The sequence below is a fragment of the Leiobunum rupestre genome, chromosome 3 (genome assembly GCF_980474605.1).
Source record: "Leiobunum rupestre chromosome 3, qqLeiRupe1.1.hap1, whole genome shotgun sequence".
Taxonomy (NCBI): Eukaryota; Metazoa; Arthropoda; class Arachnida; order Opiliones; family Sclerosomatidae; genus Leiobunum; species Leiobunum rupestre.
The window spans coordinates 53,396,420-53,415,911 of NC_143386.1; the positions used below are offsets into that span (position 1 = coordinate 53,396,420).

The following is a 19,492-nucleotide window of genomic DNA, read 5'->3' on the forward strand; positions in this document are numbered from 1 at the left end:
AAGATAATATGAATCCGTTTTCCGTACAATCGAAAGACGAGCCACTTCGATGTATTTCTACTGGAAAAGCGCTCCCGCAAGACGTAGCCAAAGAACTTAATAACACAATGGCATTAGGGCGCAAATGGTACACTGAATTTAGAGACAAGTGTCTCAATGAACCAGCAGCGTTCGAAAAGCCAATATCGCGGCGCAAAGTTCGAAATTTCACGGTTAACACAGTCAAGGCTAAGTTGTTATTGAAAGATAAAAAGTTGTTGGAATTGAAAGGTACTCGTGATCTCTTCGGTCGACTTTTGTTGATTGCTTCTCAGAAAAATATTGACCTCAAATCGGTTTTGAGCTATCATCTGACTTCTGTCCCCTTATCTCTAGCTCAAATTGATGGGACAATGAACAAAACCACAAAGTCAGTTCTACTGAAATCATTGGAAGAGCCATTTCCAACGGAAGAAGCGGACGCGAGAATCGTCATCCATGCCAGAAATCTAACATGCTGAATAAGGTCAGATGACACAAATGTTTTGATCATATTAATCTTTCATGCTCATCGGTATGAAACTACTCTTTGGATGGAGGTTGGGCACTCTAACAGAAACAATAGACGCTTAATTAATGTAACAAACATGAGTCAAAAATTTGGACAAGAAATGATTTAAGATTCTTTAACCCTATAGAGAAAAATTAATATTTTAATCGAATCGAGATGTTTGAACTATCCACCTTTAATTTACTTACGAACTACATTTACATGAATATTTTTAGTACTTCAAAATTTCGATCGCAGCCGCCATATTGCATTTAGCGCCCCATGACCAAAAAATATGTAATCTAATCAACTTCAAACCCATTTTTTCGAAATCACCACCATTATTTTACTATAAAAATAGCTTTTTAATGTTTTCCAAATTTTATTTCGAAAAAGTCAACAACGGCCGCCTTTTTGTTTTAAAGGCTCTCTAGCGGCCACTAGCCACCTTAGAATCACTTAAGACAATTTATTTTGGATTCGGCGCATTTTTTTCATCTAGGATCAATCTTCAAACCTTTTGCACTCGATGAGGTAATTAAAACCCTCTTGGATCCTGCACTATAAGTTCGCAAAGAGATTTCTCGGACGACGCCACCTCGAAATATATATATATATTTTCAAATAATCTAATTTCATACTTTATTCAATTAATCTTAGATCGTGTCATTATCGCTTCATTTAAACACCAGATTTGGACACAATTAGAGTAAATATTAACACAAAGGGACAACTTTGGACATTTAAATCTAGCATTGGACATTTAAAGCTATTCAAACTAGGGAATATTCACTGGTTATAATAATTTGTTTATAAATCGCTAAATTATCAATAATCCTAATGTTTAGATGCGAATATTACGCGAAATGGTTCAAAAGAATAACTAACATTCCTTTCACACTCATTAGTGGGGTGGCGGTGTGGTTAGCTGTTTATTATTATTATTTACACGTTTAACCTAAAGTGCAGGAGAGTCATTTCTCTTAGATTTTACTAAATATATGTTTTCATGTTTTCAATTAAGGTTTGTAATTCCAATCGAAATGGTGCAAATATTTAGAAATAATTTGCGTGGTGTAAAGCTTTATTCCGGCTTTCAAATCGGTACAATTTTGCGCTTTTTCATAACGTCATTATTTTTAAATCAATATATTTAAAAAGATTTCCAAACTACGAATTTTAATTATTATACTATAGTTTATAACTAAGATGTGTCATGGCTTGAAGATGTCAAAAATCAATGTAAGATAAATGATGACTTACCACAACTTCAAATACTAATGTACAAAATCCCATACAAATCACTATAGATAATATTTTCCCATAAATATTTTCTGCTCCAAGACTAGTTAATTGTTGTTTTGGAAAACATACTGTTATAATCAGAGCAATGATCTGTTCGAAAAAATGGAAAACCAGACGTTTTACAACAAAAGTAACGACTTTGACTAATGGAATGAAATTAACAAAGACAATATTTGCCTAAAAAGAGCTGAATTTAAACCGATTCATCAATTCATTAGGAAGTATTAATACACTGAGTCTTGACGGACAAGATATTCTTTATTTGGTACTTCTCACTTGGCTTTAAGGATATGTTAGAAAAAATGTCCTAAAATAAACAGCTTCCAAGAAAAAATGTGTTTAAAACGTAAAATCCATGAATGCAGAGAACCCAGACGGAAATGAATCTAGCTCAAAAAAACGCTCTCCGTTAAAAATTGTTTTTTCGAAAAATATCCCAAATTAATACTAGCCCATTTTATAGCCAAATTTTCACGAAAAAGAGTGGAAAAAAATTCCAGTCAAATAATTATTATTTTAAGACAATAACCAAACCAAACCAAGTATTGTCTTTACCTCCTGGAGTTCACCTCGTTTTACACATTTTTCGGTATCATTATTCCGAAGACCGCTGTGCAGCCATTATTGATGGAAACTCCCAAAGAGCCCAAAATCCACCTACCGCCCAATCTCTTTTCCCCGCAAAGCGCTTTGTAAAGGAAATATTCTATTCTTGGAAAACATTCAACACACCCGCGATTTTCTAACTAGCCGTTAAGAGGCCACACAGCACCTAGTACAATGTAGTACCATAATTACCAAACACCTACCAGTTCCTATTCTTTCAAATGCTTAAAATATAATAGAGTTAGAATGCACTGAAGGCTAGCCTTGGATTGGCGATACACCCTTTTTCTATTTTGTTCTCAGTGCTTCCATTGAGCTCCCTTTCTGTAGTTATGTCACTTTTGGTACTCCTAAATTACAGAATCATTTCTTGTCGTCTCATAACACTTTAAGAAAGACTTAAGCTTACAAAGATTGTCGCCATATTTCCATAGACTTTTCTGTTTATTCGAATTTTCATTTTAAGCTCCCTTTCAGCGAGAACTTTCATCTGTGTCCAGAATGAAGCCTGGGTTCTATAAATTTTGAGTATTACTATCTTCTCTAAGGAAAATAAGGATATGTCAAAAATATTAAACATTTTAAGCTCATTTCTAATCTTTTTTCTTACCAATAGACGCTTCAATAAAACCCCTTCACCGATTCGCTAGTAAGTTTAAGTACATAATTATCGCTACTATCTTTTTATGTGTTATTTTTCAGGGTTCGTTTTCCAAACGTCGACGCTTAAACCTTGCGTTGGGCCTAACTAAGCGTTTTGCGTCAATATCGAAAAAAATATTTTAGGCCTAACAAAGAGTTTCTTCGACTACGTTCGCCATTTGCATTTTGCAAAATGAAAACCAGCAATGAGGAAAAATTGCATTAATAAAGTAAATATAAAACCTTGTTGACCTGATTTAACTTGAGTACAGATTGAAGTTGACTTCATTGATAAGTCTGGAAAATCTGATAAACCACCAACAAGAACAATTTAATTCGGAGATTCCATTTTCAACACGTAGGGGGAATGTAAAGAGTAAGGATTATTTTTATAATAACACCCATTGCTTTAAGCAAATCAAAAAACTAATTACTTTAAACCAGAGTATGTAAATGTTGTTTGATGTTGGTTTTACAAAGATCTGACTTCCCGTACCTCAAATCTCAACTACATACGTAGGGCTGTAGCGAAAATAACTTAAACTGCAAAAAGACCACTCAAAGTTCAATTTTGGCCAATAAAATAAAATTATCTTGCTCTGAAAATCTTGGGGCATTGTTTCCCTATAAACCCCATGATTAAAGATCAAGTCAGGAATTCAGGGTCACGCTAAACATTAAAAGCAGTTTACGTCGGTTTGCCATTTTAGACTATTGAAATTTTGACTCGAAATTTATATGTTTTCAAGTTAGATGAAAATACACGCGAATAAGATACGATAAAGTGGTTTGAGCATCGAATAAGATAAGATAATCACAGTTGTCTTATTAATCCTTTGCTACTGCCAATAAATTTCACTCTAATGCCACTACCATACTAGGAGTATTAAGAAATTAGTGCTTACCCTGTCGCAATATAAGCTTTCTTCAAATTCTAAAATTGATTTGAAAAATTAGCAAGAATATTTAAATAATGATGACCACGGTGTTACTGCATACCATATTGAAGCTAGTTCTTTGTTGATCATCTGATTTCTCACAAATTCTGTCTGTTCTTTCAATCCCTTTAAAGGAGTCATAAATTATCTGCACATAAAAAAATCGAAATAAATTAAATTATAAATAAATTTTAGAACTAAAGTTTAAGTTAATTGTGCTTTAACTTTCAAAACAATATCAAAAGTTAAAGTAAAAGGTGATCCTTAAAACTCAATCACACAATCTAGCTTCCTACATTTTTCAAAAATTCATCTTGAATTCCAAAGAATTACTGTATGTTTTTTTACGTAGTGTATTAGATATCCCTTTACATAAACACACTCAAGTCGAAATATAGAGACGTTTCATTTTCAGGATAGCAATTTTTGAAAATTTTCACGAAAGAATTAAGGATTTCCCTCAAAATGAAGTTCAGCCTGTGACGTACCTGATTCCTTTCCTTACAAATTTCTTCGTGTCCGGGAATTATGGCGAGACAGTTTATGAAAAAATCTGCTGGATTTGTATTGGATCTCATTTTGAAGCCCAATCTGTAAAAAGATTCTTATTATTCTTATAACATAGCAGTAGCGGCTTTTATTCACAGGCAATCTCGACCTCACAAGAAAGGTTCAACTGGTCAAAATTGTATTAATAATCAGCTTGGCTAATACCTCGTCAGGCCCAAGTCATCTATGATCTAGCGACTTTTAATGCCTTAAACAAGTAGCGTGTAAATGGTCCTAATAGATAAATTGAGGTATCTCAGACTAAAGTGAAAAATTTTAACTCACTTATCGAAAAACGTAATGGCGTCGGGTATTTTTCCACTAAATGCCACTCTGGCGTCATGCATCAGCATAATGCGGTCAAACATGGCGAACATGAGAGATGATGGTTGATGGATAGTGCAAATGACCACTTTCCCCAGGCTTGCCAAGTATTTCAGGGTGTGAACAACATCGTAGGCCATGCTGCTATCTAAGCCGGTGGTTGGTTCGTCACACAAAATCACAGGCGTGTCACTTATTGTCTGAAAGATATTCTTATTAACATAAATCAGATTATCTGAAAACAGTCTCGTTAAATTAATTAAAGATAAAGATACGCAAGATCAGATTATTCAGATAATCTCCATTTGTGCTCAGATATTATCAGATTGTTGATAATCTGAATTAATTAAAAGGTGACAGGCAGAAAGTGAGCAGTTTTCATGTGCCTCACAAATATCGATTTAACATTTATACCTTTTCAATTCTTTGCTAATTTGAATAACAGTTTATTTTGATTATTTTTCAAAAGATTATATATCTACTTAACGTTAAAGTCGGATAACTGATTTGGTTACTGAATCTCTTGAGATGAGTTATATAAGCATAACTCAATTCGTGTTCTTGGGATAATGAATCAGATACAATTTGAGATCTGATTTCTAGGTGAAAAAACCAGCAATTACACGTCTTGATCTGACTAACTGATTATTTTTAGATATCTGTAAATTACGACTGAATTATCATGAACTATTGGCCGTTGGAAGCACTACAATCAGGTTTTCGTACCCATAACTATTAAAAAATGTATTAAATTACAGCTTTAATAGTAGGAAAATTAGAACACTAAATGTGTCAATTTCAAAAACTTGAATATCACGGTTAAAAGAAAAAAATTAAAATTATGATTTAAATGTTTTGAAATAAAACTTCTGCTATTTCATAAAATTATCGGGAGCTTTCGCACCGTAGTATATCTTTTCCGCGGTGTTTATTGATAATATAATACTACAATGTTAAAGAAGTAGTATAAGAAATTTGTTTGAGAAAATACATGTAAACCAAGGCAATCAAACTTTTTTCTAAGCGCATTTAAATTTTGAATTTAATTTGAAATACCCCAGGCCTTTAATATCTACCACAATGTTTTCTAAATTCAGAAGTCTTAACTTTTTAATATATACCGCTTCATTAAATACCCTACTTTTCCAAGCTGGTTCTTGACTCCCAGTATATTTGGTGGTTACCATTTTTCTAAATTTTAATTTAGATTTTTTACCCAGATTTGGTGTTTAAATCTTCTTATTTTTATTTTTTTTGACTGCTGGCAATTACGTTTAAATTTATCAATTTTTTTTATAAAATCTTTGTTGTTGTGCCGAGCCAAAATATCTCAAAAATCGATTTTACATTCGTATGTAAATTTATTTTAACTGTGACAACTATTTACAATTTCTAATAATTTTTCCGTGCAAGCGATTAGTTTTTAAAAACAAAGACCTTGTCCATAAAAGGATTCACAGTTTAATGTTTAATTTGAAATTTCCTAAAGAAATAAAATATGTACAAACAAATAATGATATCTTCATTTTTCATTAGTTATCTTTCAATTGACAAACTTGTTCAGTTCAAGCGTAGATTATTTTTCCGCGATGGTGTTGGTTTCAAATAGAGTGACCGTCTTTTAGACGAACTTTGTTTATTTCAAAATGAAGATTAGATATATAAATGTAAAATACAAATTTAATTTAGTAGTCTTAGGGATATTAATCTTATTTGCAAATAAGATATTACCATTTTCGGCTACTTAATCTATAATATAGCACTGAAAATCACGGTTAAAAATATTTGCGAGCCTCGTTTATGTGCAGCTATAAGCGTAACGTGACGACCAATGTGAAAAGCGTATAAAGTAATAATAATAAATAATAATAATCAGCTGGGCTAATACCCAAGGCACCACCCTAGGCCTAAGTCATCAAGCGACTTTTGAAGCCTTTAATTCGGGTGGCCAGGTTAATAATAATCAGCTAGGCTAATACCCAAGGCACCACCTTAGGCCTAAGTCATCATACGACTTTTGAAGCCTTTAATTCGGGTGGCCAGGTTAATAATAATCAGCTAGGCTAATACCCAAGGCACCACCCTAGGCCTAAGTCATCAAGCGACTTTTGAAGCCTTTAATTCGGGTGGCCAGGTTAATAATAATCAGCTAGGCTAATACCCAAGGCACCACCCTAGGCCTAAGTCATCAAGCGACTTTCGAAGCCTTTAATTCGGGTGGCCAGGTTAATAATAATCAGCTAGGCTAATACCCAAGGCACCACCTTAGGCCTAAGTCATCATGCGACTTTTGAAGCCCTTAATTCAGGTGGCCGGGTTATAATGCGTAGGAGGAAAATTGTGGGTTTCCGTCTATTGTTTTTAAACATCATATCATAAAATTCTCGAGGGGGTCGTAACGTGGCTCTTTTTTAACTGAAAGGGCTTATTTGTTACCAAACGAAAGAGCTATTTTCCTATTCTTAAATCTTATACAGGCCAAATTTATTTCGTACCTCTGTAGCCAAAACGAGTCGCTTGTATTCTCCGCCAGAGAGCGTTTTCATGTAACCCGGAAATCCAATAAGCGAATGTGAGCACTTCTGCAATTGAAACTGTAAAAGAAATAGTCACGCAAGTTTCTCACCTTTCTCAGCAAGATTAGTTAAATAATGGTTGTATTATTGATGAAATTACCTCTCGAAGTATTGATTCGATTCTATCACTAACTTCCATGTGTTTTATATTTTTCATTTTTAGTTTCATCTGAAATTAAGATGTGATTATTTTTTAAATCATCCCAATTTAAAATACCATTGACTAAGCCAAAATTTGGAAGGGGCCATTTTAACCTCATCATGACGAGGGACACTGTTACATGTTAGCTTATAGGTAGGTACACTACAACTCTCCCAATGAAATTCAAAAAAGGTTATATTAGCTTGCCCAACTTGTCACTTTTCAAGTCGTATTTTGTCAGTGAAAAAGACGTCTATTTTTTTCGCGCCAACGCTATTTGTACGTTTTCGGTGACGCTCTACAATTTTCTCATTGACAATTTTCATATAGCACCTAGCGGTTAAAATTTAATTTTTCAAAAAACGTAAAAATATGGCAGTTTGTTCCGATTTCACGACAATGCGTTTCACTTAGAAGTCCTCCTGGTGGCAATTTATTAAATCTTCGATTTGACTACGCTGAGTAAACTAGGCAGTGTTTCATTTGTTTTGTACATTTAATTTGCATCTATATCATTTCGGTTATCAAAATATAATGATTTTTTATAAGTCGCTTTATTTGCAATTATTTCTTAGTTTTTTATCAAAATTGTTTCTCCATAAAACGGCTGTCCCATGGCAAAACCTTTTAACCAACACGAACGTAATTTTGAGATATTTGACTTTTTCAAAAGCTAAGTTATAAGATTTTAACGTGGTTTTTAATGCGAAATTTATAAAATCCAAAACCATAGTTTAAGTCATAAATAGTTAAATATTTGTGACTTTTACCTCAAACTTTTACAGTAATTTTGTGGATGCCTTAGTAATACTGATGCGTAAAAATCTAATTTTTCAAAAATTTGTTGGTTATAAGGTTTTGCCATGGGGCAGCCAAAAATAAGTGAACCCATATAAAATATGAGAGACAAAGTAATTACTTAATTTAAAATTTATAATAAAATATTTAGAAGAAGGAACTCTTGGAATTTGAATAAAACTTTTTATTACTAAAAAGCCACAGCAAGCTTTCGACTGCCCAAGCAGTCTTCATCAGGCATACTAAATTAAAACGTTTACAGAAAACGTACCGACATCATAGCTTATTTTTTACAAAGGTGCATTAATTATCTAATATTTGTTATCACGCCCCAAAACTTGGCCTCTCCAAAACCCTCCTCTAAATTTAAACCCCCCTCCCCCTTTTTTGCTATAAAAACACCTTCAATAAACTTACGTTTAAATTAATCTGACCCAGAATACATTATTTCTGGGTTATCCCAGTCAATTATAATCATTTTCTATTAGATGTTTGGCAATGCCATTAAGAGTGTCTTTTTTATTATATGCATATTTATGTTATTTTAACTTGGTTTTTACTGATCTTTGGGTTTCCCCAATATAGGAGTTATTAAGAAAATAAGACTGGAAAATAACATAGAATTGGTTAGTTGAACCAAATTGGATGTAAATACCTTAGTACAGTTAACGAAATTATGTTTGGATTTTAATTGTTTTTCATTCAATAATAATTGCAAGATATAATTTTTCAATTGAAGGAAAATCTCAAAAAACCATTGCAATAGATAAATGGCTATTGAAGCATAGTTTTTCCATAAAACATGATAATATTATGATTAATGAACTTACGTAGAAAAGTAGATGCTCTTTGACCGTCAGATAGGGAAGGTAGTCTTCGAATTGTTTCACGAATGACGTTAACCGTGTCAATGTGGCCAATTTCATCACCTGCCCGTTCAATTTCACTTTTCCCTCGTACTCTACTCCTTGGCATGTTCTTCCGGAAAGTAAATTGAGCAAAGTAGTTTTGCCAGCGCCACTTGCTCCCAGAACGGCCAGAATCTGGCCACTTCTGGCTTCTCCCGAAACTGTATCATCATAAATCAGAATTGTAGACTTTTTACAACAAAAAAACATTAGTAGGATACCGACTAGTGATGCAAAAATTGGATTGTTGGAAATTTTAAAAATTACCACTTTTTGGTAGCAAAACCAAATTTACAAAAGAATTTATTAAGGGGGAAGAATACAGTAAAAGCCTCTTTTTCGTTCAAGCTGAACGTTTCTGTTTTAACAATTACATAATTGAATTATATTTTTCTTATTAGGCTGAACCTTCCTCTAGTGCTTAAAATAATTTTGATAATTTTACTATCAATAGTTAACGAGATATAAGGTCCTAACTAAAGGATAGTTTGGGCGCTTGCCCAACTTGTTTAGCTCCGGTCGTCCAAATTATAACGTTATTACTTAATTACTTTTAAATTTAAAATTGTCAAAATTATTTTAATCACTAAACAAGAGGGTGTCCTACACTTAAATATTAATTTTATAAGTTAAAATACAAAATTAAAAGAGTTCAGCTTGAAATAGCGTGAAAGTAGACAATGGTCACTGCAGTCTTCCCCCTTAAGGATGGAAAATAATTTGATTGTTAAATAAAAGTATGTATATATGCACTCTCTGTTTTAAAAGTAATATATAAACCCTTGATATTTGTCTTACACAATTTATCTCATTATCTAACCATTTGTCTTTGTAAACACTATTAGCTTCGTCTTTGCATAACCCATTGCATTCGTCTTTGCATAATCATTACATTCGTCTTTGTATAACCCATCACCTTCGTTTTTGTATAAGCCATTATCCTTGTCGTTGTATCAATCTTTATCTTCGTCTTCGTACAACCCCATCTTTCTCTTTTCTATGAGCCTTTTTTCTAAATTTTTACTTTTCTATATATCCGTTAATTTTGTCTTTATATACAACGGGGTTACTAGGATGTAATTTCTGAGGAGATTAATAAGCTATTTTCAATAATATCCGACACGTGCGCAGTTAAGGCTTCCCTTTGTTGTGACAAGTACCATCCTTATAGTCGATAGATGGCGGTGGGGAAAATGAAACTCACTTCTTACGAAAAATTGTTTCATAACAAAGACTTATAAAAGTTTTTGTTTATTTAATATTTTTTTTGAACTACTAGAAAGAACAATTGATTTCAATTTTGAAAGCGAAGCAAGAAAAAATATGTGCATATAAATTTATTGAATGTATTACATTTTTGAGGGGTTACTATCAGGTTTCCTAAAGCCGCCTCAAAAAATAAGTTTTAAATTGAGACAATAACGCCCACAAAGAGGACATAACGACGCCTCTGTTTCTGAAACCCTTTTAATAACTCCTAATTTTTACCTTTCCGCAACCTTTTAATTCTAAACTACATACAGTCTAGGGAAAAAGGCAGTTGTTTAAAAGAAACTTATCAATTTAAATCAATGGTTACTTAATGTTCGAAAACGATACCAAATTGAAAATACGTACTTTTAAAATTATGGTTAAAAGTCTTAAGATCGAATTCTAATGATCGCCTTTTGAAGATCGGGATCACTCTTTAATTGATTATTTTTGTCATGAGATATTTAGATATTTTTAAGATAAAGATTTTAAGTCGAGACACATTTTCAAGATGGAAATCAATAATTACTAAGCACCTTCAACTAAAAGTACTATTTCAATAAAAAAATTAATCATTTATGATTTACAGTAATAATAAAAGTGTTAATTTCACTCTGCCTGACCAAAATGATTTACCTAAAGAATGTTAATTTTAATTTTCCCGTAATGAGATAAAACACCATTCCTACCGTGGTCAAGTATTGTCTTCCCAGATTCCTTGCCAGCAAAAGGATTCCACCTGCGCTCGGGGACGGCTTTGGCCAAGATATCATTCCACGAAAAATCCAGTTTATCTTCCAGCCAACGACTAATATCTTCCTTTTTGGCCATTTATTTTAGTGATTTTTGCTGTTAAGAAGAAAAAAATGGTATTCTTAAAATATTCACGAGAAATGTTTAAAACATGTCAGCCAAAATAAATTTACTAATACCAAGAATGTATTTATTTATACTCAGGGAGAATGAATATGTCGAGATTATTTTTAGCGTTTCTCCAATTCCACCCGTTGGGCCCCCCGGTATGCTCCTCCGCTTTAATAAAATCAAATAATACTGCAATCTCATTGGTTCTTAAAAATTACGTTTTTCGACGAGATTAACGCTGCTGCGAGGACGCAAAAAATAAGACCGCCTCTTTTTTCACTCCCCCCCCCCCTTAGCGTGAGGGGGTTAGGGCCTCAACGTGTCCGTCGATAGTCTCGACATATTCATTCTCCCTGAGTATAAATAAATACATTCTTGCTAATACATAGGAACCAAAAAATATATTAATAGAAGGTTCTTTTTTTAATCAAGTATTACTTCTGCGCATGTTTCCATACCAGAGTTTCTGTGAAAAAATAATATCACTTCGGTCAAGAATCGAACCTACAATTTTTGGGTTCCATCCCAACGCCACTACCATTAAAATACCGAGGCCACGAGTGAACAGTCATTTGACATCCAATTGTGAATTATTCGATTGGGTTCGCTGATTGGATGGTATAAAGTTCAGTTAAGGATGATAAAATTAGCGAAAAAGTAGATTAGTCCATTATGAAAAGGGATTCAAAAGCAAAACCCTAAACAAATTTGAATAAATTTAAAAACTTCACTCGAAGATCTATTTGGTCCGAGTTTCGCGTTTTTATGTTTGCTCGAAGACCTATTGGTACGAGCTATTAGTAAGTTTTTAAATTTCTTCAAATTTGCTTAGGGTTTAGCTTTAGTATCCCTTTTCATAATGGACTAATCTACTTATTCGCTCATTTTATCATCATTTACAATGCTAACCGGTGTTGATCGTGCCGTAGCATTTCAAAGTAAACTAACTATATTAGGTACTTAAAATCATGTTGTCATAACAATGATAATTATATACATATATATAATATACATTAATTTATGTAATTATCATTGTTATGACAACAAGAATTGAATAAATGAAAGTAGTTTATTTTTATGAAATTTAGGAATACCAGTATGTATTTGCTTAAACTACAGGAGAATGGTAATTTTAAGACAAGACGTGGTTGAGTTTTCAACCTTCACGACTTATAGGAAATAAATAAAATACCTGGCTAATTTGATTTTTTTTTGGGTGAAGAAGTATACCGGACGTTCTCATCATTAGGCCCTACGCCAACTTCCACAGCCTGGACATGTGACAAAATAGCCATACCAGCAATGGAACCCTACTACTGACGGTCACACCTTCAATCCAAGCCGATCGACCCAGCCAAAGGCGCAGCAATGGGTCAACCCCTGTGACACTTCACGCACAGCTCTCGAAATAAGAGTGGATGCTCTAGCATCTCCAGCCGACACCCTCCCTACTTAAATAGGTAGAGAGCCTCGCATGCAGTTTAAATTTATAACAGATTATTAATTTTTTAATGTAGACTTTAGAACTTGTTTCTTCTCGAAGTCTACTCTTCAAACTACTAGTCTAACCTTAGAGCTTGTATCGTCTCGAGGTCTACTGTTTAAAATACTGGTGTAACCTTAGAGCTTGTCTCGTCTCGAGGGTACTCTTGCACGGACAGGTGTAACCTTAGAGCTTGTCTCGTCTCTAGGTCTACTCTAACTTTAGAACTTATTAAATTTGATCTATGCCGGTACTTAGAATAAATTATCGCATTTTGGTCAACACACTAGAACTTAAAACGCAGTTTAACTCGGTTTGAATGCCAGTTTGGTTCAAAAAACTTGAGATGAGCTATCTATGGTAACAGGTTTTAAACTTTTAAAGTGAACGTGGTTTATTATCCGCGTAAAAACTCTATTACTGTAATACATAGGTGTCCAATTATCGAATTTCATTACAAAGTTCGAGTTCGCCCGTTTTAGAGAACTAATTTTTTATAATGTAAACGATTTGATGGTGGTAAACCCAAATTTTTACGTCCGAAATCGTTATTTTCAAGGAAGCCATTTACAAATATAAAATTATAACCTTTATAATTACGTAGGGGGCACTTCGTCAGCAATGGATGTAGATCGATTAAACGTGGAATTACCTTCTCTTAATTTTCTACTTACATGTACCGTGTAGCAGAGGCTTACTGGTTTCAAATGTTCGCTGTTGGTTTGGTGAAAGCAGATGGTTGCTCTCCTCTCCCAGGCTCTCGTGAAAATGAAATACATATACCTTTTAGTACTGGTGTTTACCTATAACCGCGTAGAAAAATTGTTCTCCATCAATGGTAAATGCCGGATGCACACACGTATCGATTTCGCGCGAGAAGCCGAGCCACAGCCTACAATAGGATTGATCTATATTTTCACACACAAATTCCTTGCTATTCTCTCGGGCTGATCAATTGAAATTGATCAAAAACACGAGTAATTTAATTAACCCTATTTACTTGGTTTCCGTAAGCAAATGTGGTTATCATGTATTTAAAAATGTATTTAAAATTAAAAGTAACCGATACCGTTCATAAATTCGCACATCTTTATAATGTGCGCCACAAATACTTTAACCAAAGATATATTTGGAAAAAAAGTAATGGTCTTAACTAGCTAAAGAGACCGACTTATCAGGTAGGAAAGGAAATTGTAAAAATGTTGAATTTTATATAATTAGTGCCACAATATGGCTATAAAAATTCACAGTGGTCGAAGCACAGAAAGTTTGGAAACAAATTAGAGAAGAAGTGGCCACTCTTTAATAAACTGCCCTTTTTATGGCCCTTTTATACAGGGTGTTCAGAGCAGTCTGGCACAAATTTACAGGCGTGTTTTTTGGGAACCAAGAAGGGTAAAAGGTCCTAAAAAGAATATTTTCCCAAATTAAACCGTATCCGAGTAATTGGCCGTCAAAAATCGGCCTCCAAAACGTCGAAAAATGCGCTAATGTGCCGTTTCTATTATTCCTTGAACCCATTTGTTTCCTTTTACTAAGCATTTCGTTTTTTTATCGAAAAAGATAAAAAAACGATCACTATATTGTATCAAAAGGGCGTTATTAATTGAAAGAAGTTTTCTACGTGCTGGCCATGCAACAGTTCCGCCTTGACCTATACACCTCAGAGGAAACTCGGCATTCCATTGCACGGTGACTGTGAATTTTACAGTTACTAAGCTATGCATTTTACGGAGACGTGACTGTGCATTTTACGGTTACTGTGCGTTGTACGGTGACGTGGCTGTGCGTTGCACGGTGACTGTGAATTTTACCGTAACTAAGCTACGCATTTTACGGAGACATGACTGTGCATTTTACGGTTACTGTGCGTTGTACGGTGACGTGGCTGTGCATTGCACGGTGACTGTGAATTTTACAGTTACTAAGCTATGCATTTTACGGAGACGTGACTATGCATGTTACTGTGACGTGATTATGCATTGTACGTTGAAATAACAGTTATTTTACATTGATTTTGCAGTATAAGTAACGGTTGAGACATGTTTCATAGTACTGTTATAGTAACATCAATTGCACATTGACCAGTAAAATAAGATATTTTCCAACTGTAAATTACCCATTTCTCAAACCTACATTTTTCAATCAACGTTTAAAATTAAATTCATAAAAACCGTTAATTGTGTATTTGTACATTTCACACTAATACTAAATACAATTTTTAATCAAACCATATAAAAGCTACAGAACTATGATTAATTTAAATGAAACCGTCTTATTTCAATCACACATTGACAGGTTAGGCAACTCAACTTTAAATGACATTTTTAGACAAAGTTTATAAAAATTATTCTTTTACCAAAAAGGGTAATTACTTTGGTGTCATTTGCTTTACATGATCAACAGTAATAATACATCATAATTATGTATTCAAAATATGATCCATATTCTATTTGGTATTAAATAAATCAAACTGCATATCTACTGTAAATAGCCTTTAATGCAACAATTTTACATTTAAATTAAACAAAAATATAACTAGTATAGCCATCAACATTTGCAGGAACACAGTTTCATCTGAAAATACAATTGCCATATTATTTTTAACAAAGGCTTGTAATGATTACCAGATCTCTCGCCTTTTCGAAATTTGCCATTTTAGTCATAATTCTTTAAATAACTAGACTAGACTACGTTGTTATCATCACAAATAGCTACCTTATTGTAGCACAATAAGTAGCGCAAATATAAAATATGTATAAAGTAAGAAATATACCAACAGATAAGGAAGACAACTACACTCTTTCATCCTTCTAGACGAGGTAATTAAGAGTGACAAATATAAGAAAGAGATCTGGAAATTATAGAACCTTTACGCCCTGTCTATTAACTCCCGATTTTCGGTGGTAAATAGCCTGTATCTATTTACCACTGAAAATCAGGGGTAAATAGCGCATCCGCGCGGCCATTGCTATTTGCCACCGAAAGTCGGGGCTCAGGATTTTCGGTGGCATATAGCAACCGCCGCGCGATCGAGTCTAATTGCCACCGAAAATCGGGGGTGTCGTATTTTCGGTGGCAAATAGCGTAGCCACGCGGCCAAAGCTATTTCCCACCGACACGAACCGAGACCCGACTTTCGGTGGCAAATTGTCTCACAAATGATGGAGGCTATTTTCCACCCTAAATCTGAAGTTTTTTCGTTTCGGTGGTAAAAAGTCTTTGCCGCGCGTACCGTGCTATTTGCCACCGAAAGTCGGGCTTGTATTTTAATGCTAAATACAGAAATCCGCTTTCATAATACGATTATTATTAATTTCAGTTTATTATATATTTATGGTTTTTTTAATTTCTGGCACTTATTTTTTACGCGCCTGTTCATACGTTATTTCAGGTAGGCTTTCAATGGAATGCGAATATAGTTTCAGAGCGTAAAGAATTCAGGTATGACGCGAAATGGCTAATTAACTCACTTAAAATTAACTTTTTTCAACGCGACTGCAACCTAAGCTGGAATGGGCCTAAAAGTAACAAAACTTGTGGTTTTTGATCAAATCTTACTTACCTTCTTCCTGTCGTACGACGTGCGTAAAAAGGGCGTTAAACGTGCGTAAAACGTTGAGTGTTACACTTATTGTTACTTCTGGGCCTACGCTGAAAGTTCGGCGTGAACGGCCTTGAAAAATGCGAGAGGGAAGCTGGCGTTTAGAACTCAATAGACACGCGGATTTACAATGTCGGAAGTTGCGGGGTCCGTATACGCTGTCTGAAACCTCACTTAGAATTAAAATTAAGTAACGTAATTTCAAATCTAGGTTATATGGAAACCTCAGCTATTCAAAAATGTAACGCTCGTGGAAATCGAATTTAAGTTAAGGAACGTTATGTAGACTTTTAGGCGAAAACATAAAACAGCGAAAATTGGGATCCCGTAAATTAACCCGAAAACTATACTTAAATTTAATATTTACTGATATAACCGAAGTTGTAGTTCAAATGAATCTTAACCTAACCAATAATATTTTTTTAACGTTATCGGACTTAATTTTAAATAAAATATCTACCACACAAAGCGAAACCACCAAAAATAGTAAATTGGGCATTTGCCCAACTTCTCGGGCTCCGATCCCAAAACTACGAAAATCCCATCGAGGCTATTACAGTGCCTACCGATTGAGATATCAATCGCCTTTGTACCACTAACGTACCGCGAGCAATCGTGTATACGGCGACGGCGGCTACACAGTAGGTGATCGCAATACACACAAATCCCTAAGGATTGGGTGTAAACACGTGGATTTCGTATATAGGTCTTATTGATATACTAAATAATAAGTAATAAATAACCAAATACGAGTTAAGTTTAATAAAAAAAACGGTTTATAGCGGGTGAAATGGTTAAATTATGAAATAAAATTTTTATACACAACTAACCAAGTCGTTTACGTTAACTTTAGAAATGAATTATGTCGTAAATAGATGATCTCAAAATGTATAGGTTGACGTTAATGATATATTATGTTTTTTTTAATTATAATATAATTATGGATCTGGTAAATGAACTGTATTTCAAAACGTTTATAAGATGTCACGGGAATGTGGCTGAAACAGTTGTCAAAGATAGTAGCAATTTATATTTGCTAATTTTCATGGTTATTTTGAATAGTTTAACTAAGAATAATACATTATTATAGTGTGGGCGACGCAGAATAGTTGCGCTAAACTATCGAACGCGCAACTATTTTTTATTGAAATTTTTCGTTTTTGATTTTTATCGCGGCCAATTTTAGGTTGTTGCCATTTTGTAAGAGATAATTGGCAGTACTCGTTGCGCTGACGTCCAGTCTGCTCTACTCATTTCCATGTGTGGTTTCATGTACAAAGACCGTTGACGTTTCTCAGGCGGAGATATCCCTTGTTTTCTCCAGTTTTCTATCTCGAATTTTTCGGTTAATGTGTCCTTTTGGGTTTTTACACACAATCCTAAGGATTTGTGTGTATTAGTCTCACGTACAGTGTAGCCGTTGCCGATGCCGCCGATGCCGCCGATGACGCCGTGTCACGCATACCTCTTCGACGGTTAGGGCTAGAAGAGTCAATGATATCTCGTTCGAATGTACAAACATCGCCATTGATAGCCTTTCATAAAGTTTTCAAATCGGAGCCTGAGAAGTTGGGCATTTGCCCAATTTACTATTTTCGGTGATTTCCTTTATGTGGTAGATATTTTCTTTAAAATTAAGTCCGATAACGTTAAAAAAAATATTATTGGATAGGTTAGGATTCACTTGAAATACAACTTCGGTTATATCAGTAAATATTAAATTAAAGTATAGTTTTCGGGGTTATTTACCGGACCCCAATGTTCGTGGTTTTATATTTCCGCCTGAAAGTTGACATAACGTTCCTTAATTTAAGTCCGATTTTCATAAAAGTTATATTTTTGAATAGCTATGGTTTACACTTAACCTAGAATTGCAAATACGTTCCTTAAATTTAATTCTAAGTAAGGTTTTTTGGGCAGCGTATACGGACCCCCGCAATTTCCAACATTGTAAATGCGCGTGTTTATAGAGGTCTACGCGCCCGTTTCCCTCTGGCGTTTTTCAAGGCCGTTCAGAGTGGGCCGCACTTTCAACGTATGAGCAGAAGTAACAATTAAGTATGACACTGATCGGCCTAGTCTTCGGCGTATGACCAGAAGTAACAAATAAGTGTGATCAAAAGTAACTAATAAATGTGATCAGAAGTAACTAATAAGTTACTAGAAAAAATAAGTGTGATCAGAAGTAACTAATAAGTTACTAGAAGAAATAAGTGTGACACTCAACGGCTGACTAGTAGTAACAAATAAGTGTGATCAGAAGTAAAAAAATAAAAGTGACACTGATCGAAGGAATTTTCGATGCTTTCAAAGTATGACTAGAAGTAACAAATAAGTATAAATATGTATATCTGTGTGACCGTGGATATATTTTGGTTGCGATACCGGCGTTGCAGGTTGCTGTGAATAGCTCAAACAAACTTAACACATTAGAAGGATTGTGTGTATTCTGTCCGTCGTACGTCTTGTTGTTTTTCCGAAACAAAGCGTACATACACGCTTTTCACCGTAGCCTTCGGTTTCCTCGGTTAATGAATAACTACAACCGTCTAATGCTTGAACTGGTTCCTAGAAAGATTTTAAATGATAAAAATTGGAATATAATACCGGGTGCCGCCAGAATGTAGGCTAAGTGTAATTTTTTTTTAAAGATATCTTAATCGGGGGCCCTGTTCAATTGTAGACTATAAAAATCGTTTTAACGGGGTTCCCAACTTCCCCCCAAATATTCGGAAAAACAGAGAAAATAGGAACTTTTCGTTTTAAACAAGATGGCACGGCCATAATAATAACCTCATTCGCTAGAATCCCTACCATATCACTACCTTCTACGAGTTTACCCATAAGGATCGTCGCCCTGGCCGGGAATAATTTTCGGGTTTTAGCGCAGGTGGTAGAGCGTGACGGTGGCGTGACGTGTACTCCGTGTTGAAGAGGGAAAGACACTCCACATTACAAATTACATTACGGTAA

The 19,492-nt window shown here is 34.4% G+C and overlaps 1 protein-coding gene across 1 annotated transcript; it reads right to left on the reverse strand.

Annotated features, from left to right (window-relative positions):
• Positions 1-533: 533 nt before the first annotated feature.
• On the reverse strand, positions 534-11,399 carry LOC149952590 (protein white-like). Its single transcript, XM_090169773.1, has 8 exons — positions 11,258-11,399; positions 9,240-9,478; positions 7,570-7,638; positions 4,855-5,093; positions 4,509-4,611; positions 4,082-4,168; positions 3,988-4,016; positions 534-588 (listed from the first exon to the last, which is right to left on the reverse strand). Exons 1-8 carry the CDS (start codon positions 11,397-11,399, stop codon positions 534-536), a joined length of 963 nt encoding a protein of 320 aa, XP_090025899.1.
• Between the last annotated feature and the right edge of the window lie 8,093 nt (positions 11,400-19,492).